This window comes from Triturus cristatus, chromosome 12 (genome assembly GCF_964204655.1).
Source record: "Triturus cristatus chromosome 12, aTriCri1.1, whole genome shotgun sequence".
NCBI classification, from domain to species: Eukaryota; Metazoa; Chordata; class Amphibia; order Caudata; family Salamandridae; genus Triturus; species Triturus cristatus.
In genome coordinates, this window is record NC_140595.1 from 121,503,138 (window position 1) to 121,528,628 (window position 25,491).

Sequence of the window (25,491 nt, forward strand, 5' to 3'; positions counted from 1 at the left end):
TTCATGTGATGGAAACGGACGCTGCTGTTGTCTCGTGCGGCCTTCTCTGCCTCATTCGCGCTGCCTATCTTCTGTGTTTGATACACGTCGGTCGCGAAGGTCTCTATTGCTTGTGTGCCCAGTTTTCTGTGTGTGTCGGTCGTGCGGATCGGACATCGCGGGTATGGGTCGATCGGGTTCATTCCGGGTTCGTGCCGGTCGGTGAAATTCGCGTCGGTTTTCCGGCCGGATCACTATTTTCCCTACGGCTCGGTCGTACGGCTTGTACTCCGTACGTGTCGGTTGTAATTCACTCGCGTTGCATCGTACTGCACGGTTCATACGGCACTGGTCCGTGTCGGTCGGTATTCGGTCCGAGTCCGTGCTGGTCTGTTCGTTTTGCGGCAGGTATCGGAATCGGCCCCAGAGTGATAACCAGCAGTTTCAGCATTTTCTTAATTACAAATAATCTTTATGAATTTTACAGGAAAGTTCAAACCAAAAGAGCTATCACAGTAGCAGGTAAGAGTGGGAAGGAGCTTGACTATATCAGGACAAACATTCTACATTGTGCATCAAGTATATTTTAGTGAAGGAAAGCGCCAGGAAGCAGGTATCTATCAAAGGTTGCAGGAGCCAGGAAGCGATTTGTCCATAAAAGCTGTTACACAGTATGTTTTGCAAAATACAAATTCCACTCCTAGAAAAGGTTTAAGAGAAGATAAAAACAAGTGAAAAGGAGTGAGATAAGAAAGGAGTGAGTGTGAAGGGTATATGGTAGTAAGGTTGGCGTAGGAACAGGTCGCTAAAGCTATTGTAGGCAAGTACAGGATTATAATAGTGTAAGATTGTAGACTTTATAGGGTCTACCAGCTTGCTTATTAATATTTTGGCGAGGCATAGTCCCAAAATGTTTTCCTTTTTAGGTCTCGCCTGAGCCAGCGCATGCGCTGCTATGCGATACATTTAGTAAGTGGGCTTTTAAAAGTGCTACCATATGTTTTTGCTAGCTTAGCGCTTGCAGATACGCGCACAGTCGCCAGCTTTCAGCGCCCGATCAGGCACCAACTGGCTTTCCTCTCGCTTGCTCTCTCAACGCTCCTCCACCCCTCACCCGCCGTGTCTCGCGTTCATTGGAAACATATTTGCAAACGCACTGCTATCACTTTCGCTGCAGCGGGCGCTCACGCACGCACCACTTTCGAAGCCGGGCTTGTCTTGTTATAGTTAGGTAATGCCTATTCCATTGTCACTCCAAATTCTATTTCATTGCCACATCCTCACGCACACACGCACCACTGGCGTGCTTGTTTTCTTTTACTTACGCAGCCGCGTCACTTTCAGGCCGCGTGGTCGCTTGCTGGATTGTGATTGCTCAGTACCTCTCCTCCATTTTAAATTCCAGCTCGTGCTAGTACCTCAGTCAGCACGTCTCATGCCGACACCTGGGCGAGACAGCGTTGGTCTGAAGCGGTGACTCCTAAAGCGCGGTCTCGGGGTGCTGCGAGTGTCAAATTCCTGCACCGAGCCTCCCAGGCAGCATGCCTCTGACTGAGAGCTCCACTTGCTGCGCGCGTGGAGAGCAGCAAAACATCGTGCACCACTTTCCGTTCTGGATACAGTAACATTTTGTAAGGGGCGAGCAACAACATGATAACTTAATGTTTCGATGTGTACTTCCTCGGCGCCTGGGCACTGTTAAAAAAACGGGCAGACCTCACTATTATTATCTGTAAGTAAGGCACACTGTGGCCTCGCTTGTCTTATATATCCCGTGCCTCTGTTCGACACATTCCACGTCATTTGCTTGTCAGAACCATCCGGAGTGAAGCATCATTCGTCAAGTGAACTGCGCTGAGATGCAGCCAGGCGCAAAAATGTAAATATGAGAGGAAACACTCAATGGAACAACTGTATTCAGCGTAACTTCTGAAACCCAGATGTTTCTCGCCGCACACGGAGTTTCTCACTAACAAAGCGCTGGGTTTATAGTGCGGCGTGCACTGAATCATTTATGGTGTGTCACTTTAAGAGGAAGTAATCAACAGCCCAGACACACTGAAACAAGCGTGTTGTAAAAACCTGCCACAGTTAAGGGTTACAACAGGGCAGTGGCCTTAGCATTCAGACTGGTTATTGGCGCATGTTGGGATCAAGATTTATATTCATTTATTTTCTGACAAATGGTGGTCAAATTGCATTGGTATGCTTAAAAATAATATGTTTCTTTCCCTCTATAACCTTACATCTTCTTTAATTGGGTGTTCTAAACTTGGGTTGCGCACTCTGACACAACTGCAAGTGATATTCTTACTGCACTTTCTTTTCTTCATCTATTACATGTTCTCACAGCTTTGGGACGTGCATTTCAAACTTTTTTCCATGAACTTTGCTGCTTATTTCTCCTCTATGTTGGTTTGTGCTGCCACTTAAAGACGGTTACAGGAAAAGCTATTTTTGTGCTTTCCTTTTTTTTGTTTTTGTCTCAAGAAACTGCTTTGTTTTTTTTTTAAAGAATGCAAGCCATTTTCTTCCCGTGGTTTTAGAGCAGAGATGTTTATATAGGCTCTGACTGCCCCATGAACAGTTTGCCTTTTGACTGAATCAAAATGTTGGACACATGCCTTTGGATGTAATAACACACTCTGTGCTAATTTTGTACTAGCCAATTTAGCCCGGGATGGTATACATTTGAGTTTTTGTTTAGTAATTTCGAAGGCTGAGTAAAATGTATTTTCAGTCTCTAATTTTAAGACACAAGAAATGGCACTGGGGGGCCAGGGGAGGTGAGGAAGGATTCTTTCTGTGACGCATCTTAAAAGAGGTCACACATCTAATTAGAACCAAGCGAAAGTAACAAGTATCTGAATTGCTGGGTTGAAAGTGCATTGAAAATCAAAGTGTGGGATTTGGTCATCTTTTATTTTAGATTGTGGAATTTCATATATTTCTAATGTAAGGCACACATAATCTAAAACTGATTTCCCATGGCTACAGGTTAGTAATTTATTCATCCTACGATGCTATCCTACCACCAACATTGTCTGTGCTGGTCCAGTCCCTCCCAATATAAGCACAGCACCATCTCAACAGCGCTGGGATGCCTATGGGTAGCCATGCACTTTATAAATGCTACTTAATTCATTCAACATCAGCACAGCACCACCTCCTCATCAGTGCACCACCAAATCAGCATTAGCGCAACGCCATGTCTGCAGCATCACCTCTGCACCAGTGCATCAACTTTTCACTAACGCAGCACCAACTCAGCATCACTGGGCACCACTCAACACTACCTCAGTATCATTCAGCATCACCTCTGCACCAGTGCATCAACTTTTCACTAACGCAGCACCAACTCAGCATCACTGGGCACCACTCAACACTACCTGAGCACCACCACATTATCACTTGGCATCATCTCCGCACCAACACACCACCACTCAACACTACCTCAGTATCATTCAGCATCACCTCTGCACCAGCACACCACTACTTCAGCATCACTCCGCACCACCTCAGCCTGCCCTCGGAATCTGGCATCTGTTGATTCTCTCCTAGTGTCCATCTGCTGCTCGTGTTGTAATTTAGGTACTATTTCCCAACCTCCACCCTCCCAATGTTTATATTTCCCCCGCCCCCCACATAACAAAAATTAGTTAAAACAGGCATTAGAAACGGCAGGAAGACGTTGGCAGCATTGGAAAGAAGAAGAAAAAATGACATTTTTTATGTTCAATCTTTTTTTAATAGGGTCATTTAGTCGTACATAATGTCTTCTGTGTTATATCTACTGTAACAAAAATACTTATAACACTTTTTTATTGCAACTTTATAACATGCTGCACAGCAGCCACACTGCTCTACAACAAATCTGTGGCTAAACACTTATGAGGACCTAAACACGAGACCTATTGGCTATGCCAATGCTTGTTTAAAATATGTTGTCAAATTACAAATGCATATTTTGTGCATATTTTTAAGCTAAAGTTAGTCTTTAGAACAAATTTAGAGCAATGATAAAATTGCTCTAAGACTGTATGGCAAAATTATGTTATTGTAAAAGATGCTTTTGTAAAGTCATTATTATAAAATATGTGTAAAACACGCCAACTGGATTGGGACCTCGGCTTCCTACATGAAGCTTCTAGTTTCCTGTTTTCAAAAGTTTTTCCCCAAAAAAGGGCATGATTTAGAGTTGGGCGGATGCAGGACATTCCTCAAAAAATGCTTGATGTCGAATCTGCAGAATTCAGAATACATTGCCACTGTATAAATTACTGACGAGATATGCACAACTTTTTTTTGGAAGTGCCCCTCTCCAACAAATCTATAAGGCCTAAAGTATTATTTTCCTTCTTTAAAAGCAGGGCCACTGGAAATAGGCGATTCTGCTTCTGCAACATGTTTAGCTTAGTTATAGATTTGCCGCATTTGCCACATAATCCATCATCTGTTCAATGATCTGCCGATTTTAACAAAAACGACTTTTGTTTATAGCTCAAACCTTTCCATTGCTTATTACTATATTTGGGTATTAATCAAGTACTAATTAAGGTGCAACAAATAGCCAGAAAGTGTTAACAAGTGTAAACATGACAAAATAATGGCATAATTAGTCTTTCCTTGCCGCATATTTTACTCAAACATACAAGAAAGTTTGGTCCTCCACTGCCGCGTAATTCCCGTGACCCTGATTAGAAGGCACCCTGCTTTGAAGGACATGGCACTCTTCCATTGAGTCAAAGTGCTGCATAAAAAATATGCATATTTACTGTTTGAGATAAAAAACTAACCCGGGCTCCTCTAAAGTGAACAGCCTGGTTTCCAAAGAAGGCTTTGCTAACTTGAAGGCATTGCAGAAGGGCCAATTTCCTTTATAAGTGCTAGTGAAACTTAACATGCCATCGTTTATTCTAAGGACTCCATCTCGGTGTCTTCTTGGTTCTGATATCTATAATAGATATTCAGTTAGTCTTCCATGAATGTCACTCTGATCGCTTGCATGCATGGACATAACATAAAATAACACATATTTGTGAAGCGCATGTTCACCCAAGGGTATCTCGGCGCTGAATAAAAGATGTCTTTTGTTGCCCAACTCAATAGTGCTCATTTTATCGACCTCAGAAGGATGAAATGACCTGCTGGGATTTGAACCTGTGACCATGAGGGCAAACGCACGCCCCTACAGTGGGAACATTAGTCCACTAGGCCAACAGACCCAGCTACATGCTCATTTCATTTTCTGTTTGAGTGGCAACACAAGGGCATGGTTTTAGTTTTTGCAAGAATTAAACCTGGCCATATCTCTCCGGTAAGGACAATTTGCATTCCTACCTGTCCCCTTATCTTGATGGTTTGGTCCTTGTGAGCCAGACTGGACTGTTGTTACAAAGTTCCTCTGCGTTTTTATGACATGGCAGAGGTACTCCTGAGATACAAGAGAGCAGAACAAGGTTGAGCTAGCCCATAAGGAAAACTGTTGATTGCACCAAGGTCAGGTTATGCCTCCCATAGGCCAGTAGGGCTGGGGAAAAGCCAGTAACATATTTCAACGCTTCTCCGGGAGTAATACATGCTGTATAAAAGCAATTTATAAAAACCTATATCTCGCTACTTAATATAGCCAGGGCCACTTGAATTATGCGGCAGTGGGGACAAAATTATGTGGATGGGATTACAAAATCATGCTGGAAGAACAAGGCAAATTGTGCAGCATAACACCATGCAACCTGCATCAGCATTATATCATTATTTTGTCATTTGTAAATACTATCTGGGCAAAGTTGCAGCTCCTTAGCACTAGTCTAACACCCGAGTACAGCAATCAGCAACTCATAGGTGATATGTTAAACTTTGCGAATAATTTGCCACTGCACTGAACAATGTGTGGCGCTCTTTGTTTAGTAACTTTTTTATCTGGTTGGGCCACAAAACACATTTCTGTTTGGTAAAATCTGCAAATTATGCAGCAGAACATGGATCAGGTGGCAAATTCATGATTACACGTAAATCGCAGGCTCTACAGAATCGCATACATCCAGTGTCCCCAAATACAGGCCAGCATTCTCTGTCTCCTCTACTTTTTAGGGCTATTGTGGCTGATTTTAGATTATCCCAAGTGAAGCAACACCTGTCTGCTCTATTTACTCTTGTTCACCTTACCTGTTTGATTCGAAGTAGTGGTGTATTTGCATTCCCACTGTTCGTGAGATGTCTGTCCTTGTGACTGTTGTCTGCAGTGTGCTGTTTGTTCCAGTGGATGTGTGTATTCATTTACATGGGTTTCTATAGAGTGAACCACAAAGGTGGGTGCCTGTGTTGATTGTCAAGTTCCACCACATGGCTGTAGAATGTTATGCGGGTCTGTGTTCAGTGAGAGGGATTAGTTCTCACCATGAATGTCAATGTGTAATTCATTCCCAGGATGGTGTGCTATCTAACTTGGGGACTGTTTTGCAAAAATATGTACCTGCTCTCTGCTTGCAGATTATGAAAAAGGCTCATTTGTTAATGTACAAATTCACAGATATGTAGTTATGTATTTCTAGGGGGCCTGTATACTCTGAATGCAGCTTAATATACCGAATTACAGATGGGTAGTTGTAAATTACCAAATTCACCAAGGGTTTCTGAATGACATCAAATAGACAATAAGAGTGAAGCTCAATGTGAAACTTTACGTTATTCAAAGTTTAGACATCTATCATTTTATGTTGTATATGGCCGCCCAAAATCAACTAGCCTGACTTCAGACATGTAAGGTGTAATGAGGGAATCATATATTATATTTACAAAAAAGTTTGATTAAAAAGCCTGGCCAACCGCCCTTCACTCCCACCACTTCACATATACTCTCCCCCAAATTAAAAAATAAATAGCTGGCCTCCTGCCAAATACCCTGCCCCAAACATCTCCAAATATAAAAAAAAACCTATCCTCCTGCCACCCATTCACAACACCCTCTGCATATGCCATCTCCGACACACCCTCACCATCCAAACTGGACCAAATCAATACATGGCCTCCAGCAACCTATCCCCACTACCCTCTGCAAAACTCTTCTCTTCCCCCGCCCACCTGGAAAAATAATTATCTGGCCACTCCTGCCCCACAGCCATCTCCCTATGCATTCCCACCCCTGAGCTGCCTGGATCTTTGTCCTCTGCTCTCACTTTGAGCTGGCACCACACTGACAGCGAGCAGCTTGTCAATGCGTGGTTTTCTCTCCTCCATAAACACCTGCGGTCACTGGGAGAAGGCGGTTGGTGCAGAGACAGCGAAGCCCACGTTCTCCCATCTTGGAGACCAAGGAGAGGCGTAAAAAGCCAAGTGAGACCTCCAACCGCCACTCCACCATCGCACTTGGGTCTCCGGAGACCTGGGCAATTTTGTTTGATTCAGCCGTTCACTATAAAGGGTTGCAGTGGAAGCCATATCCTACATATATAATTATAGGTCGGTTAAAATGAATTAGGGGGTTATTTTTCACCGAGGGGTTCTGATTGCCATCAAATAGACAACCAGAGTGAACCTCGAACTGTCTGATTTCATTCAGGACTCTGAGGTGAAAAACGTCTCCCTACTTTTTGCATATCTGTAATTTTTAGTTATTCGTGGCCCCTATAATCATCTGCCCATCTTTCCAACTCCACTCCGGGACAGAGGAGTAATGGGGCAGCCATACATAACATGGCCTTCCCTCCCTAACTTAAATGTGCAAAATAAAACCACACCTGCCATCCTTACGCAGTCCCCACCGCGTTCCCATCTTTCCTTCCCCCTCCTGCAACTGTCCTTTCTGCTTTCCCTCAAAGCAGCCAAGCAGTGCTGCGCTGACAGCCTCTCACGGAGCCCTGTCAGCCTGAAGGCCTTCCCGACATAGCAACAGCAGGCAACAGGTTTTGTTATTAACTGTTGCTACATCATGGCAGTGAGTTATCAGATGTAGAGACTGAGATAAATAATGGAGGCTGTCTACCAGAGCCATACCTAACACATGTAGTCTCAGATCGGTGATTAGGTTCAGGAGCTGCAATATTTGTGTAGGCTTGTCCCCGGGCTCTGCAGGACTCCTGGCCGAGGCCCTTGAACCTTGAAGCACTGGGTAAGACCAGCCGCCCTCTCCGCCAAAGCACCATAGAACAGGGGAGGACCAGTGCTTCATCAACACGCGTTGAGGTCTGGTGGCTCTGCAATGGCTTGCTGCAGATGATCTTCCACATTTAAAACCATATGCTTGTCACCGTCTCTGCTCTCATAATAGAAGCCTTCTCATCTTTATTTAGTGCTAGGGGACTTCCTGAAATGTCATTTTAATCGGGGAAAATAGGGAACATGGTAAAATTGACATTGTATCTCTTAATTCTTCCCAGTTGTTCTCTTTAGCAGAATGACCCTGGCATTCAGACATACATGTGGAAAGTGTGCATCTGTTTAACCTCTTTTAGGTTCTTACAAATCCATCCTGCTGCATGATGGAAGGCCTTATTAGGTCTTGCATACGACAGTGCATGGCTTAGATAGACCTAGAGCCCATTATTTACCATTGGTTGGCTTCATAGTCACTCTCACTTGCTCGCTTGTCATTCGTTAGCATGTGTGGGCTTTCCTTCTCCCTCTTCTGTTTCCCCTCGAGCAGGGCTGAAGTATTTTATTCTACCACAGCTTTTTTTGGAGACTTTGTTGTGATCAAGCATTCCAGGAGACAGTATTTGCTTTCCAGTGGTCTCCCCTGTGGACTCTTCTCCCCTCAGCGTCATTCTCTATCACCTTTGTGCTTCTTATCCCACCGCACTCATGTTGCTCTTTCCCGCCCATGTGCTGCAGCCCTGCTTGCCTCAAGTTGCTTTAGTTTGTGCACTCATGTTGCACTTGCTTGCCTTTGTGCTGCTGTCCCATTCTCCTCCATAATACTATTCTTGCATTCATGTTGCTCTTTCTCGCCGTGCATCGCCTTTGTTCGTGCTTCTATGTCCCAACCCGCTGTCCCCCATGTTACTTTCGCACCTCCGTGTGCTTCTGTCCCCACCATGCCTTCCCTCTTGTTGCTCTCTCGAGCCCATGTGCTTCCCTGTCTCGTCCATGTTGCTCTTGTCCATCCTGCTATCTGTCGCCTGTATGCTTCTTTCCACCCATGGCCGTACTGGGAACCCAAAGCAGCCCTGGCAATTCTGTCAGACCGACCCCCATCGAGGGAAGGGGGTTTAGGGCTGCAAGCGTGAAGCGCTGCTGCTCAACAATACCGGCCTCCAGCACTGCTCCTTTTGTTACTGGGGGCTGATATTGCAGCATCGCTGAAAAAACGGCCCCCAGCCTCCTGGGAAAACGCCCGATGCCCTTACGGCCAGTCCGGCCCTGTTTGCACCTGCCCTCCAAGTAGCTTCAATCCCACAGCTTCTCCAGAGCCCTATAACATAATTTAAATAACACAACGCTGTAACATGACTATGTAATTTTGTAGCCACGTGCCTGCGTGCATCAGCACACAGGCGCCTACCAACAAATGACGCAGCAGGACGTGGCCTTTTAATTTTTCAGTCTTTCCTTCATGCTGTACACAGCATCAGCAAGAATGCTGCACAGAATACAAAGAAAGCCATTGACAGAGCCAGTAGATCTTCAACCTGTTGGCTTTGCCAATGCTTTTTAAATTTGTGGAAAGTGGATCAGAGGACGAGCATGTTAATAGACACAGACTTCTGGGCCCTTCGTTCTGGTTTCAAAACAATATTACAGGCATTGTAACTTATACCCAGGCCACTGGAATTATGTGGCAGGGGAGGATCAAATTATGAGGCAGGGTTGACTAAATTGTGCATCACGAAAAGGCAAATTATGCGACACATTTTGTGCTAGTATTACCTTGATATTTTGGCTATAATACATATATTACCCCATTCTGGGCAAAAGGTTCACCTCATTAGTACCACATTTACATCCAAATGCTGAAATAAACAACAGAAAAGTGACCAGTGAACCTCTGATCCTTTTGCGCTAGAAACAACTTGTTTTTGCTGAAATCTGCAGATTGTGCAGCAGATGATAGATTATGTGGCAAATCCATAATTATGTGGAACATGCCACAGCCCCGAAATCTTATCATTCAAGTGGCATTTTTTATAACCTGCACGTTAGGCACAAATCTATTGAACTACCATACATCCCTCTGAGCTGTTTCTTTGGGGTTGGGTCGTGTAGCCTTCTGGTGACACATTTGCTGTAGCATGTGCCCAACCCAGTGATCTATAATTTCGTGCCAGCATTATTCAATATATTTTGGGGCAGATTTACAAGAAACTGACACATCTGTAGAGATGCGTCAGTTTTCCTGCGCCAACCTGTTAAACCCTTGTGCCACCATGAATGCGCCGTATTTACAATATGGCGCAAGGATTGACAGATGGGTCAGAAATTCTGATGCATCTGTTGGCGCAAAAGTCACGCATTGCTGGAGTCGTGTCGCAAGCACGACACAAGTCCAGCAATGCATGTTGAGGACTATTCTCACTACACTGCATCACTCCTTGCGCCTGCTTCAAGCAGGCGTAAGGTTTTGACGCAGTGGCATCCTAGAAGTGGTGCCGTGAAATCTTGTATTTTTCACTGGGTCACTTTTACATGGCTTTCCTGCGTGGGAACGCCCACCCTGCATACATTATACCTAGGCTTTCCTGTTTTCAGTTTCTATTTTTGGGAAATTCTGGTGGTGTTTTTTCAGTGTTTTCCAGTGATTTCAATACCTCAAAAAAACAGTGCTTTTCAGTGGTTACTCATTTTCACGCCATTTAAAACACTGAAACAGTGTTTTACCGGGGTTTATGGAACGCTTTGCTTTTAATATTGCTTTTTCCATTTTTCTTCAGAAATTGTATACTGCTCTACATTTCAGAAGCTTAATACAGTCATGAAATTCTTTGCATTGTCCTTTGATTCTGCAGCTCAGATTTAACAAGCATTTGCAATGCAATAGGTCTCGCATTTTTGCGATTTTAAGCTATTGGCATTGTAAATGACAAAGCCTTTTATTTATGTTTTAAAAACGAAAACAAAAATAAAAGGCATTGTTATTTGCAATGTCAATACCTCAAACTTGCGTAAATGCGAGACCTATTGCATTGCAAATGCTTGTTTTAAATGAAAGCGTGAATTGGTCAATCTGCAAGTTGGAAATTACAGTCTGTGTTCCGGAGTCGCTACCGCTCTCCTTCTCAGAGAGTGTTGCATTGCACTGTATCATCGATATAGCGCCCTCACACGTATTGTGTGCGTGAAGCGCTGTTTGGCACTTCATTTGGTGTCTTTCAAAGGAATGGCTGACTGCGCATATATTGCATTTTCTGCGTTGTTTACGTGTGGGTACCATTGGCCTCCTGTGCCATAGGTGCCAATATCTAAAAATGGTGTCCCTCCCACAGCTCACATATAGCTCCAATACCTTCGGGTCGAGTTCCCGCTATATAATACTTCCGTGGCTGCTGAAGTGAATGGAGCGTGAGGTCTATTGCAACTGCGAGGTGTCTGAAATAAAAAGTGTACTTCAATTAAAGCCCTGTTCTGTACAGCACTTAGCAACGGCAGAAGTGTGGTATGACGTGCCACATAAAACAAGCTACAACTTGTATTGTTATTAAAGTGAATTGACACTTGGAAGAGAGGTTCACTTTACTCACACCCTCTGAAGAAGAGACAGTTCCGCTCATGAGCCCAGTGTGCGTAGGCGCTAGTCCCCCAGAAAGATCCCACCCCGGGAATGGATGTGCTGTTTGTATGAGACTTGACTGTGTTGTGCGTATAAGATCGGACTTTCTATACTTTGAAAACAGAGGAAGTAAACATGAAAGTCAGACCTGTATGGATGTAGAACCTTCCTTGAACACCGGTGACGTGCCTCTTGCACATGTTTTCAGCAGGCGCTGCCATCTGTGACCTCCGGCATAAAACCGGACAATGTTTTATTATCGAATCTCGCTTTTCTAAATCTACCATCCGTACGTGGTCGTGCAGTATACATGTCAATGAGTTATTATTATGGCTTGGCAGGGGCGTAACACAGGCCCCCGCGATGCGGGGGGCCCCAAGCTCCAGGGGGCCCCCTCCGCGCTGCACTCTGGCCAGAGAGCTCCTGATTGAGCCTGGAGGGGGCCCCTCTTCGTACCGTGCAGGGAGGCCCCCTCAATTTTCGTTCCACCAGTGTGGCTTGGGTCACATTAATATTTCTTCTGCCTCTCGGTCGGGCAATTACGTTCCCATTTCCTACAGCCCGCAGTTTCCCATTCACTTTCAAGATATTACCTCTGCCCATATTGACTTGGTGATTGAAGGCTGGTGTGGTCGCCTTTAAAGCATAAGAACTAGATTAGAAACTATCATGGCTCTCTATTGCTCTGAGGAACAGCACCTAGCCCTAACGGTGTATTCAATCATGTAAAGCCTCTAGTTGGCACAGGTTTTAATTGATTGAAATGGTGCTGTAATCGAGCATTGTTAATTAACACGGTGGAACCTTACAGTGCATGTGAGGCAACATGCTAGCACTTTACAAAGCACTACGCTTATGAGTAAATGCAACGGATTCTGAACCTTAAAAATCAGGTTTTTAAAATATTATCACTCATTTCACTCCTTAGGTCTAAAGCGCAAATATTATAAACCAAATTGGTTCCTTTAATATGGAGCTATTTAAATGCTGTTGATTGTATATAATTTGATCTACCCATTTTCTTACTTCTTAAAGCTTTATTACGATTATAAATAAAATAAAAATATTATTTTTAGCCAATGTCCAAATATCAGAAGAGGATGTTGCATTCTTCCGTCTTGCAGAGATGTTCCCTTCAGAGCTAAATATACGTTCAATTGTCATAACTAACGTTTTCCAGATTCCTAAAGTTATACATGACCAGGACTCTGCTAATGTTAGTCATTAAAACTGTAGCAGTCTCAGTATTAAGAACACAACATAACTCCCCCATTCTCCATTAAGGGCGAATAGTGCAAATGATAAATGCAGGCCCAAACCAGGCAGGGCAAAGAGTGCTCATTTTTTGAATTAATATCTTTGCTATTTTATGAATATATTTGACATGTATGGCTAAGAGGATCCTTGGATAATGAAATCACATCTCTGAACACGCTAACAGAGTCTAGAGACAGTTTTATACCGTGGGCAAGGCTGAGTCAGGAACTCTCACTGATCTCACAGGAATTAAGTGTTTTTTTTTTAAAGATGTGAGTTGGTTCACACCTCTGTGCCATAAAGAACCGCAACAGCAATAACCCTCCTAGTAGAGACAGCGGGACAACATTTATCAGCCAGACTGATGTACCGCAGTAATGCTGAACATTACAGGCGAGTAAGGAGGGGGCAGGAGGGACTGGAAAAATCAGTAGGGGCCTTAAAGTAGTTCAGGTGAAATGCTTAGACCGCAGTCAGAGACAAAGCAGTCCAATCCTCCATCACAATACAAGTTATTTTTAATGTGATTAATTTTGACAGAGTGATGTTGATTATTATAAATGAAAATGTCCCGAGCCCAAAATTCCTTTCTGCCTTTACAGGGAAGGCCTTCCACAGGAGCAGGCTAGAGCGCCTCTGGGGCTTCTCTGCGCACATTTTCTGAAGGGATGCAGCGAGTACAAGGAACACACTCGCCAGAGAGCCCTTCTCTCCTGCTCTGCTTTTCGTACTCAAGATTTATCAAGTTGAAAGTCCGACGGCGGAAGCCCGGAGCCGCTTTAGTTCTGTGTTTGGTGCGTGCTGAATGTTTCCCGAATCCGCCTACATTTAACTCACTCTGACAGGGTGAAATTGGATAACACAGCGAGTTAAACACTAACGTGCCGGATGTCCTGGCTGCCTAAGCATCTGGGCTCCAACCCCCGGGGACAGAAGTGGCAGTGACCCCGATGACTGAGTCTTTCAGGCGCCTGTTTCCTCTCCGCTATACATTCGGGATCTCAGAAACACAACCCTACAAAGTGAATTCGCTAAGAACTCCGTATTGTTCAATAAAATACAAATGCATTTAAAACACCAGCCTTGCATCTTAAAAGGCGGACCGAGTCTGAAAGGCTGAGTAAGGTGACGCTCCTTTTTTCCTGCCTGATGAAACTTGAGCATGCAGCCTCTTTCCCCGCCGCCCACTCCTTTATTAACAACAAAGCCTCGTTAAGTAAATGGTAGTTTGAAAGACCTGTGAACCACTCGGGTGGGGCCGCAGTAAGACAGACTGCTGGTGAATTCACGGGCAGCCGCTGGGGCATAGTAACAGGCTGGATGTTCGTAGTTGGGGCGGCAGGGGGGCAGAGGACTCACCAGCTCTGCTGCGGTCAAGGCAGATTCTCAGTGCGGCCCCTCCATTACGAACGCAGGCCCAGGATGGATTCTCACTGCAGCCGTGGTGTAGCTTTGGCTCCATCAAGTGGCCAAGTGGTGCAACAGCAATGAAAATCAGTGACACTCGGTTTAAACCGAGTGCGCTGATTTTCATCCGGTAGGGTACTGTCGTTTAGATTCGGTTTAAACCGAATTCCGGACAGCCTAATTATACCTGACGCAGGTATAATGTGACGGAGATGCGTCACATTGTAAATTGGCCGCATTGTTTATGCCGCCGCTGCATCACAAAAGTGGCACAACGGAGGCGCAAAAGTGATGCAAGGGGCTTGTAAATCTGCCCTTTTGTGTATTTCTCATAGATGTGTGCAAGCAAGGATAGATCTGAAGAGCTAGAACAGTGCCAGATACCATCCTTCCTCCACCACACGTTCTCATCCCACCATGTTTTTAGGTCGAGCCTAGCACAGTGCGCCTGCGCTGCTCTATGGGAGGCTTTTTGTGAGCGCTCAAAACTTCAACATACTTTTCTTTAAGTGCCAAACTCTACTTGAAAAGTGCGCTTGTTGTTTTGTGTGGGCTTGTTTCCTTTAGCGCGGCACCAAGCGTGCTTTTGCTTGTTTTGGCAGATTTAGGCACAAGAAGACCCGAGTTCCGATCCAGGCTCCAGTTGCCATCCTTTCCAGATTACTTTATTTAACTGGACATGAGTCCCCATAACTGCTGTCAGTCTAGCTGCGTATGTTTGACCTGAGGGCCCCATTAGGATGGCGGGCGGACTTCAGTCCGCCGCCACCCTAGCGGTGTTGGGACTGGCCGCCAACGGTGCTGCGGTCCCGCACCACCAATTAGGATGCGACCGCCACCCTGGCGGTCGCATTCCATATTGTTAACATTGCTGCGGGTGCTGCTGTGAGCAGCACCCGCTGCAATGCCAAAAATACATGTTGTGCATTGCCATGCAGAACGTGGTGCCTGCCACCTTGTGCATGGCAATGAGGGGGGTGCCACAGGTACCCCCCAAGTGCAGCACCCACAACCCAGAGGCCCGCAACGGGCCCCCACAGCAATTCCCGCCAGCCTTTCCATGGCGGTGAAGCCGTCATGGAAAGGCCTTCACATCACACCATCCTAATATAGATGACGGTGCCTGCTAGGCACCGCCACCATATTAGGGGCCAATTCCGCCCGGGCAGCAATCGGAACAATTGCCGACCGGCGGAAAAGCGGCAGACGCACTTTGCGTCCGCAGCCAAACCCCGCCATTTTAATATGGCGGGGAGTTTTACTCGTTACGATATCATGGCGGTCGGCAGTGGCGAACGTCACAACATCCTAATGAGCCCCTTAGTCTGGTGGACGGTGCATAGAGCAACTAACGAGATGAGTGTTCGAAAGTTTATTTATTTGCGCATGTATATTTCTCGTTTGGAGGGAGTCGCTGCGGCTGTTTCGGCTGCAAAACATCTCCATGATGGAGTTAATTGCAGTTACACAACACAGATACTGACTGGCATCACATTGGTGTGTATGTGTCTGAAAGCAACGTAGGAGGTGGTCCAGAGAGGAGGCGGGTGACTTTCATTTTGTTTCAACAGAACTGCTTTCCTCTGGACCGCTCAAGTTTTCTAGGAACCTGCCTAACTAACTCACGAAGGCCAGGTTTTCATTTTGCGTTCCAGCTTTGTAATCATGTTGGTGCCATTGTGAAATAAGGACTACAAATCCCATATTACAAAGTAAAAACCTGGACTAGATAAGCACTTGTGTATGGACCTAGTCCATTGTAGTGCTCATGCATTCAGGTCAGAGGTCAGATGTTGGAAAGCACGTACACAACCAGCAGTAGATGCCACTTAAACGTGTGTGTAAGAGCGAAAACGACATCGGGTGTGCAGGTGGTCTTAAAATATCAATCCTCAAAATGCAAACCTCGTTTTGTCGGCTCCACCCCAACTAGCCTGGTTCTTCTGACGCCTAAATTTGACTGTTTTGCATCTGCTCCTCCCACCTTCTCTTGGCAGACAGTAATGTTACCTAATGTTACCTGTGTTTTAGAAAATTACCGCCTTCAAATTGAATGAAGTGATACGCAATATTGTTTTCCCAAAATGAGTCGCGTTTCCAGAGAACATGGGAAGTAATAGCAAAATTTACTATTGGAGCACTTGGAGACAGACTGTTGACATATACATGTTTTTACGAAATATTTACAACAACCGGGCACAATTTACATTGCATAATGTACCTTTCTGGGATCAAACGGAGCCCTAAATCTGTCCAAAACGATTCTAGGTAAGATTTAATTATAGACGATGTAGAGGTTCTGTTCTTACGTCTGCAACAACGTGAGCCCAGGATATAAAAGGACAGTGGTTTCTGTGAGTGATACATGTATTTAAAGAGTAAACTGAAAAATCATATTTGTTGTTAATGGGATCTTGTTTATTGGGGCAGTGAGCTCAATTCTCAAACCGTTCCACTGGGGCGGAATATTAGACACCCACAGCCTCTCTGGTTTACACCCGCCATTTCCACCGTATTCACAAGGTTCTCACTGGGGCAGAGCAGGACATGCAGGGAGCATTATAATAACTTTTTCACATGCTGCACAGCAGCCACAATGCTCTACATCAGAGCTTAAAGACATTGACAAAGCCACTAGCTGTGGCCACTTATAAGCTCCCAAAGGCGAGACCTATTGGCTATGCCAATGCTTGTTTTAGCTGCTGCCACCTTGGTGATTGCTATGAATTCTCTGACTCACCTCCCCATCTTACAAACTAAAGTAAATAACACAACATCACAATGCTGACTGGGGGACGCTGGCTGTGCACAAATACTGGCAGTGGGGCACTGACGCAAGAACATTAATGCTGACAGGGGGACGCTGGCTGTGCGCAAACACTGTCCATGGGACACTGACGCACGAACCTTAATGCTGACAGGGTGAAGCTGGCAGTGCACAAACATTGTCCATGGGGCACTGACGGAAGAACATTAATGCTGACAGGGTGAAGCTGGCCGTGCACAAACACTGTCCGTGGGGCACTGACGCAAGAACATTAATGCTGACAGGGTGATGTTGGCAGTACACAAACACTGGCCGTGGGGCACTGACGATAGAACATTAATGCTGACAGGGGCACGATGGCAGTGCACAAACACTGGCTGTAGGGCACTGACGCAAGAACATTAATGCTGACAGGTGGACTCTGGCAACGCACAAACACTGACAGTGGGGCACTGACTCAAAAACATTAATGCTGCCTGGGGTAAGCTGGAGGTGCACAAACACTGACGCAAGGACATTCATGCTGACAGGGGGATGCTGGCAGTGTACAAACACTGTCAGTAAGCTACTGACGCAAGAACATTAATGCTGACAGGGCGACGCTGGCAGTGCACAAACACTGGCCGTGTGGCACTGACGCAAGGACATTCATGCTGACAGGGGGATGCTGGCAGTGTACAAACACTAGCAGTAGGCCACTGACGCAAGAACATTAATGCTGACAGGGCAACGCTGGCAGTGCACAAACACTGGCCGTGTGGCACTGACGCAAGGACATTAATGCTGACAGGGGGACGCTGGCAGTGTACAAACACTGGCAGTAGGCCATTGACGCAAGAACATTAATGCTGACAGGGCGACGCTGGCAGTGCACAAACACTGGCCGTGTGGCACTGACGCAAGGACATTAATCGATAACAGGGGGATGCTGGCAGTGCACAAACGCTGGCAGTGGGGCACTGACGCAAAAACATTAATGCTGACAGGGGGACGCTAGCAGTACACAACCACTGGCAGTGGGGCACTGACCCAAGAACGTAAATGCTGACTGGGGGACGCTGGCTGTGCACAAATACTGGCAGTGGGGCACTGACGCAAGAACATTAATGCTGACAGGGGGACGCTGGCTGTGCGCAAACACTGTTCATGGGACACTGACGCACGAACATTAATGCTGACAGGGTGAAGCTGGCAGTGCACAAACATTGTCCATGGGGCACTGAAGCAAGAACATTAATGCTGACAGGGTGATGTTGACAGTACACAAACACTGGCCGTGGGGCACTGACGATAGAACATTAATGCTGACAGGGGGACGCTGGCAGTGCACAAACACTGGCTGTAGGGCACTGACGCAAGAACATTAATGCTGACAGGTGGACTCTGGCAGCGCACAAACACTGACAGTGGGGCACTGACTCAAGAACATTAATGCTGCCAGGGGTAAGCTGGAAGTGCACAAACACTGGCCGTGGGCCACTGACGCAAGGACATTCATGCTGACAGGGGGATGCTGGCAGTGTACAAACACTAGCAGTAGGCCACTGACGCAAGAACATTAATGCTGACAGGGCGACGCTGGCAGTGCACAAACACTGGCCGTGTGGCACTGACGCAAGGACATTAATGCTGACAGGGGGAAGCTGGCAGTGCACAAACACTGGCAGTAGGCCATTGACGCAAGAACATTAATGCTGACAGGGCGACGCTGGCAGTGCGCAAACACTGGCCGTGTGGCACTGACGCAAGGACATTAATGCTGACAGGGGGACGCTGGCAGTGTACAAACACTGGCAGTAGGCCATTGACGCAAGAACATTAATGCTGACAGGGCGACGCTGGCAGCGGACAAACACTGGCCGTGTGGCACTGACGCGAGGACATTAATGCTGACAGGGGGACGCTGGCAGGGCACAAACATTGGCCGTGGGGCACTGACGCAAGGACATTAATCGATAACAGGGGGATGCTGGCAGTGCACAAACACTGGCCGTGGGGCACTGACGCAAGGACATTAATCACTGACAGGGGGACGCTGGCAGTGCACAAACACTGGCCGTGGGGCACTGACGCAAGGACATTAATCACTGACAGGGGGACGCTGGCAGTGCACAAACACTGGCCGTGGGGCATTGACGCAAGGACATTAATCACTGACAGGGGGACGCTGGCAGTGCACAAACACTGGCAGTAGGCCACTGACGCAAGAACATTAATCACTGACAGAGGGGCACTATCCTGTAAATGATGACAATGAATACCCCTATCCCCCCCCCCAAATTTGGGTATTGACACAGACTACCGACAGGAACATGGGGATGGGAGCAGGGAGACACTGACACAGGGGCATAGCAGTGACACTGAGATACTAATGTCAAAATGCCTGTAGCTGGAACAGTAACATCTGGACACAGGAACAAACACAGTATACCAAAACACACACACACATACTGTCACAGGCTTATCAACACTGTCACTGGGAAACAGACGCAAGAAAATGGCATTCACACAGGGACACAAACAGGGATGCTGGGAGCCTCACACCGGGCCACTGGCACAGATGCACGTGCACTGAAGCTGAAACACTGGTGCAAGGACACTAAGCAGGTGCATGCTAGCACTAGGCCCCAGACACTAGGACAATGATATGGAGATACCAACACTGAGTCTACACTGTCGCAGAGACACAGGCACAGTGGCACTGTTATGTTATGGTAGAAAAATAATGAGTTGTTCATTGAAATTGTGCCCCCTATCATCAGCTTGATACCACTGAGCTTCAGACCAATCACTCCCTAAAAACCAAAAGATATTTCCAAAGCCTTGTTGTATGCTTAGGAGGATAAGTGAATGTATTTTGTTTTCATGAATACATGGCTCTTTTTTCGATTCTCCCGACAGCTGATAACCATTGGCGCCACTGCGCAGGCTGTGACCAGCTTCCACACAAAAGGAGGCTATTTCACCATGTACCTGGGCGGCGCGCTGGCTGTCACCATGGCCATCTACGTCTCGGGTGGTGTCTCAGGTACAGTGCGGCAAATGGAGACCGCTTTACATGATGGGGTCTTCTCAGGAAGGGGTTTGCTCTCAGTAGGTTCCTTTTTCTGCTACTGCAAAAACAATGATGTTGGATATTTTTAGAGCAGCATGTCTTCTTCCTGTCACTTGGATCATCTATGTATGGATCTCCCTCACATGAGCTTTTAGAGTGTACTCTTGCCACTGATTCCTCTTTCTACACTGCTGTCCTCCCAGGAGTCATGATGCCTGCAGAATGTTCAAAAACAGAGCCTCTGCTTTTAAAACTGATCATTGGGCGCATTGGACCAACATGGGTACACCGCGCCCACAGTGGGCCTTTTAGGTGGCTTAAAGTGGGATAGACTTAGGTGGTGTGGAAATGTGGCATCAGAAAGATGTGAGAGGCAGGGCTACTGACTGATCTCTTCTGTTGTTCTTCTCCAGGAGGGCACCTGAATCCTGCCTTCTCGCTCGGCATGTGCCTTCTAGGACGCTTCCAGTGGAGGAAACTACCGCTCTTCGTGGTCATACAGATTGTTGGATCATTTGCCGCTGCTGGAACTGCCTATGCTCTTTACTATGGTGTGGTAACCCTGACCCCCCTTTTGCTGCCACTCTTTATCCTATATCTCCTCCTTTCTGCTGTCTCCTCCTTTGTTTTTTTCTCTTGCTGCCTCCTTTACTCCATTTGTCCTCCCATCACTTATTCCAAGTGTTCCTGCTCCCACTGGTTTGTAGGTACGTACAGTGGGATTTACGGGATGTCAACCTAGGTACAAAGCAAGGGAGTGTGGTACAAAACAAATGGGGCAGGAGCTAGTCCATGCTAGGTGACCATAACAAGAGAGGCGGAGTGCTTGTCGATAGAGGATTATAGCTGGTTTGTAAGTAGAGAGGGGTGGACAGTGTAGAAATATTAGGTTGTAGAAAGATATATGTTGGGAAGGGTCTCAATTTTTTCAGTGCTTGTGGAAGATGAGGAAGGAGGGGCAGCGACTGTCTAATTTTGACTGAGATCTTGTTTCAGAGCCTGGGAGGAGCCGGAGAAAGTTTTCTAATTCCTGAACTCTTGATTTCTAGCATTGCAATAAGTCCAGTAGTAAGGCGTCTTGTATAGAGTACATTGTAAATTATACAACACTTCTTGAAGGTATAGGAGGCGGAAAGAAAAAGCCTATGGAGTTCCCTGAGAGCCTCTGAAGACTAAAGATGAGGAGGTTGGTCACTTGGTGGAGAATGCATTTTAGAGTTTTGTGGCGGGATTCCGGCATACGTGTTGGCAGGACATTGCTTCCATGAAGATGCAAGAGGACCAGACCTTCAATGGTAGTTCTTCAGACTGTATCAGGAAAAGAATAGCTTTACTTTCCAAATAATTGACAGTCAGTGCCATGCAGTTTTCGTCTTTGCAATGATATGGGTCTTGTATCTGAGGCGTGTGTGAAAGTTGAAGCGGTGCAGAGACAGAATATTGAGTAAAAATATTAAGTTGCACAAATATCGAGTCATTAATATCGATAGTCAGAAATATCGACAGCAAGAATATCGTGGTCAAGAATATCGAATTAAGGTAATACCGATTTAAAAAATATCAAAGAGTTTACTATCGTTCGCAAAAATATAGTTGTTAAAAATATCGTTTTTTATTATTATGTATTTTAGTATATTTTTTTGTATGTGATGTATGTTTTTTGTTTAAGAATTGTTTATATTTTTAATATATGTGTTACATTTTTAGTAGTTATTCATTTTTTAAATTTGAATTTTGCGCTTTTAGTGCCGTAGCGGGTTGTGGGTTTATAGGGGAATAAGGTGGGAAGTAATTTAAGGCCTGATTAAGATGGCGGAAGGCCCGCCACCGACAGCCTGTCGGTGGCGGGCCCTCCTCCATTGCACTGCGCTTTTCCACCCGCCATATTATGATGGCGGGGGAAGCGTTGATGAAGCGTGGCAGTCGGAAAGACCGATTGCCATGGTTCTCACAGGCGGTCCATTTCCGACCGCCTGTCGGATCACTCACATTGCCCAGCATTGCGGCAACACCTGCCAGGCACCGCCATTGGGATTATGATATTCCTTTCCGCCAGTCGTTTCGAGGTGGTCAATCTGCCGCAAAACGGCTGGCGGAAACAGATTTGGGGGCCCCGGCCGTCCTCCGCACACGCCCACTGTGACGCCGTCCGACGCCTGCAAGGGGTTAAAGGGGTAAAGGGTGGGTATTGAATACATTTTAATTATTGGTTGTTTTAATTGTGTTTTATTATGTTATAGTTTAATTTAGGTGTGTGTTGTAGATATTATAGAGTTGAAGTGTGTAGTCAATTAATGTCTATTCGTTTTTTTCTTAATATTTTTTTAATTCATTATTAATCATGTTAATTATGCAAATAAATGTAAGTTTTGTTATTGGTGTGGTGTTATAGGGTACAAAATAAAATTAATACATTTATGTTTTAAATAATTTTTTTGTTTATAAATATTTTCCAGTTTAAAAGAATTATTTTTTTGTAAATGTATTTATTATTTTATTTTATGTATTATTTGTAGATTTTGTTATATATAATTAGTATTAAAATATGTGTTCATTTTATATGTTTAATATTATTTTTTTCATGTTGTTTATTATTATTTTTGAATTATTCTTTGTAATATTTACATTTTTTTCCAAGTGTTTAAGTGTGAATAGTAATTTTATTTTCTCTGCTATCCAACACTTTCCTTACTGTTGCATTCACTGGAGTGGGAATATAAGTTTTTACCACTCTGCTATCCATCACTTTCTCTACTGTTGCACACACTGGAGTTGGAATAGTGATTTTTACCCCTCCGCTATCCAGCACTTTCCCTACTATTGCATTAACTGGAGTGGGAATAATTTTGTTACCCCTCCGTTATCCAACACTTTCCCGACTGTTGCACTGTTTGGAGTGGGAATAGTAATTTTTACCCCTCCGCTATCCAACACTTTCCCTATTGTTGCACTCACTGAAGTTGGAATAGTAAACGTAATTATTTTGCTATCCAACACTTTTGCTACTATTGCACTGATTGTATGGGGCAATTTAGGTTAAATATTTTTTCATAGTTTAATGTTTTAATTTATTCTTGAATTTTTTCATATTTTAAATTATTTATATATATATTATTTTTATATAATTTGAAAGTTTTAAAATAAGTTAAAGCTAATAGTTTATTAATTATTTTAAAGTAAATATATATATCTTTTTTTGTATTGAGAAAGGCAGTCGCCGAAACGCATCTTGTGTGTGTTCTGTGCCAATAAATTTCTGTACAGAAGTCTCCGGTGAGTGCTGTACTCTTTGTACGCTTGCAGCTGTGATATATATATATATATCGTCAACCGGCACCAAAGTTATTCCAAATAGAATGTTGCGGATTTCCTATGGAAACACGGTCCTAACTATAACTATCTACTGGCGACCGCCAGTAGATAATATATATATATATATATTATCTACTGGCGGTCGCCAGTAGATAGTTATAGTTAGGACCCTGTTTCCATAGGAAATCCGCAACATTCTATTTGGAATAACTTTGGCGCCGGTCGACGAATCCTCGCGAAATTTTCAAAATAGGTGGGGCGCTACGCTCCGCTCCTACCCTGAAAGTCTCGGGAGGATTCATCAAGCGGGGGCTGAGATAAAATGGGGGTCCCAAAACGCGTTTTTCCCATGCATTTTTCCATAGGACCTTTAGACACAGCTACAGCCCGAACGGCTGAACAGAGTTACTTGAAATTTGGCAGAGAGGTAGTCCTTAGGTCAAGGAAGTGCCTTTTGTAGGTCTGGTGTAAATCTGTTCAGTAGTTCCTGAGAAAATAGCATTTAAATCAATATATATATCTGAGCCAGCTTACGGTGCGCTTACCGTGCGCTTACGGTAAGCTTACCGTACGCGTACGGTGCCGTGCGCGAGCGCGAGCGCGATTCTGATTGGCTGTTAGATCTTAGTAAACATTCGAATCGTTCGAAACCAGGAAGCGGCGTCCGCCATTTTCTCTCTCGCACTCTGACGAGGAGAGGAAAAACAAAGGCCAAAAACATGTAAAGGGACTGTTTAGACAGCTCCTAACCACCTAGCTTTGATGTATGTGTCCCCAAAGTACCCCCAAGGCCAAAAAATCAGGTTTATTTTTTTACGAAAAATCGCCGATTACGCTTACCGTAAAATGCATATCTACATCATTCACAAATATAAAAGCTTACCTTTCACAACGAAGCGCATAATATGTCCTCCATGTGCGCACGGTGCGCGAAGCGCATCGTGCGTACATGGCCCATCCACGGCACTAACTGTGTAAAGTGGGCGCGCGGTGCGCAAAGCGCACCGCATGCTCACTGTGCGCGCACGGTGCGCGCACGGAATGAACTGCGTTAAGTGGGCGTGCACGCCACGAATGGCGTAAAGTAACTTAGCATTTAAAAAAACGTACAAATTCACTGAAAAAACCATAGGTTTCACACACGTTATAGTTAGGAATTAGCATTTAAAAAACCTTGCAAATTCAGTGAAAAAACCATAGGTTTCACACATGTTATAGTTAGCTGGACATTTTACTGATAAAAAACCAATGAAATTCCCCCGTTATAGTTAGTGCAGGCAACTATAACTCACGCGACCGCAATCCTCTGCTGATGACATATGTGTCTTTATGAAAAAAAAATATTTGTAATATATGTATAGCTAAAATTTAATGGAAGACGACATGGGCAAATAATTGTCTAAATACAGTATTAGCATCAGCAGAGGATTGCGGTCGCGTGAGTTATAGTTGCCTGCACTAACTATAACGGGGGAATTTCATTGGTTTTTTATCAGTAAAATGTCCAGCTAACTATAACATGTGTGAAACCTATGGTTTTTTCACTGAATATATATATATGTATAAATTATGTTTGTGTGTTTATTTTTTTCCAATTAAGTTTATTTGTAATATTTTGTTAAAAATGTATAATAAATGTAACTTATTTTGTTAAAATTAATATTAAAAATGTATATTTTTAGTATATATTATTTTATTTTAGGTATATATTAAAATCAATATTTTTTACATCTATATTTGTTACATCAATATTTTTGATTCAATATTTTTGTACTCACCTTTGTAGGTATGGAAGTCGATATTTTTGTAGTTTATATATATTTTTTCGATATTTTGAACATCGATATTTTTAACATCGATATTCTATCAGTGAACCACAAGCTACCTGCCACTAATTGTCAGTTGAAGGTCGGAAGTGATGTGGAGTACATTGTTAACCTTAGCATTTGCTTACACACACCTGTAAAGTTATGAGTAATTACTACAATGCCCAAGTCAATGTAGCTTGTG

The 25,491-nt window shown here is 44.7% G+C and overlaps 1 protein-coding gene across 2 annotated transcripts in view; it reads left to right on the top strand.

Moving 5' to 3' along the window:
- The window catches only part of AQP10 (aquaporin 10), a 106,488-nt gene that overhangs the window by 43,814 nt on the left and 37,183 nt on the right, over positions 1–25,491 (top strand). For both annotated transcript variants that reach the window (XM_085637815.1, XM_085637816.1), the window contains 2 exons: positions 20,016–20,142; positions 20,583–20,720. In XM_085637815.1, coding sequence (XP_085493941.1) covers positions 20,016–20,142; positions 20,583–20,720 — 265 coding nt within the window. The remainder of the gene's footprint in view (positions 1–20,015; positions 20,143–20,582; positions 20,721–25,491) is intronic.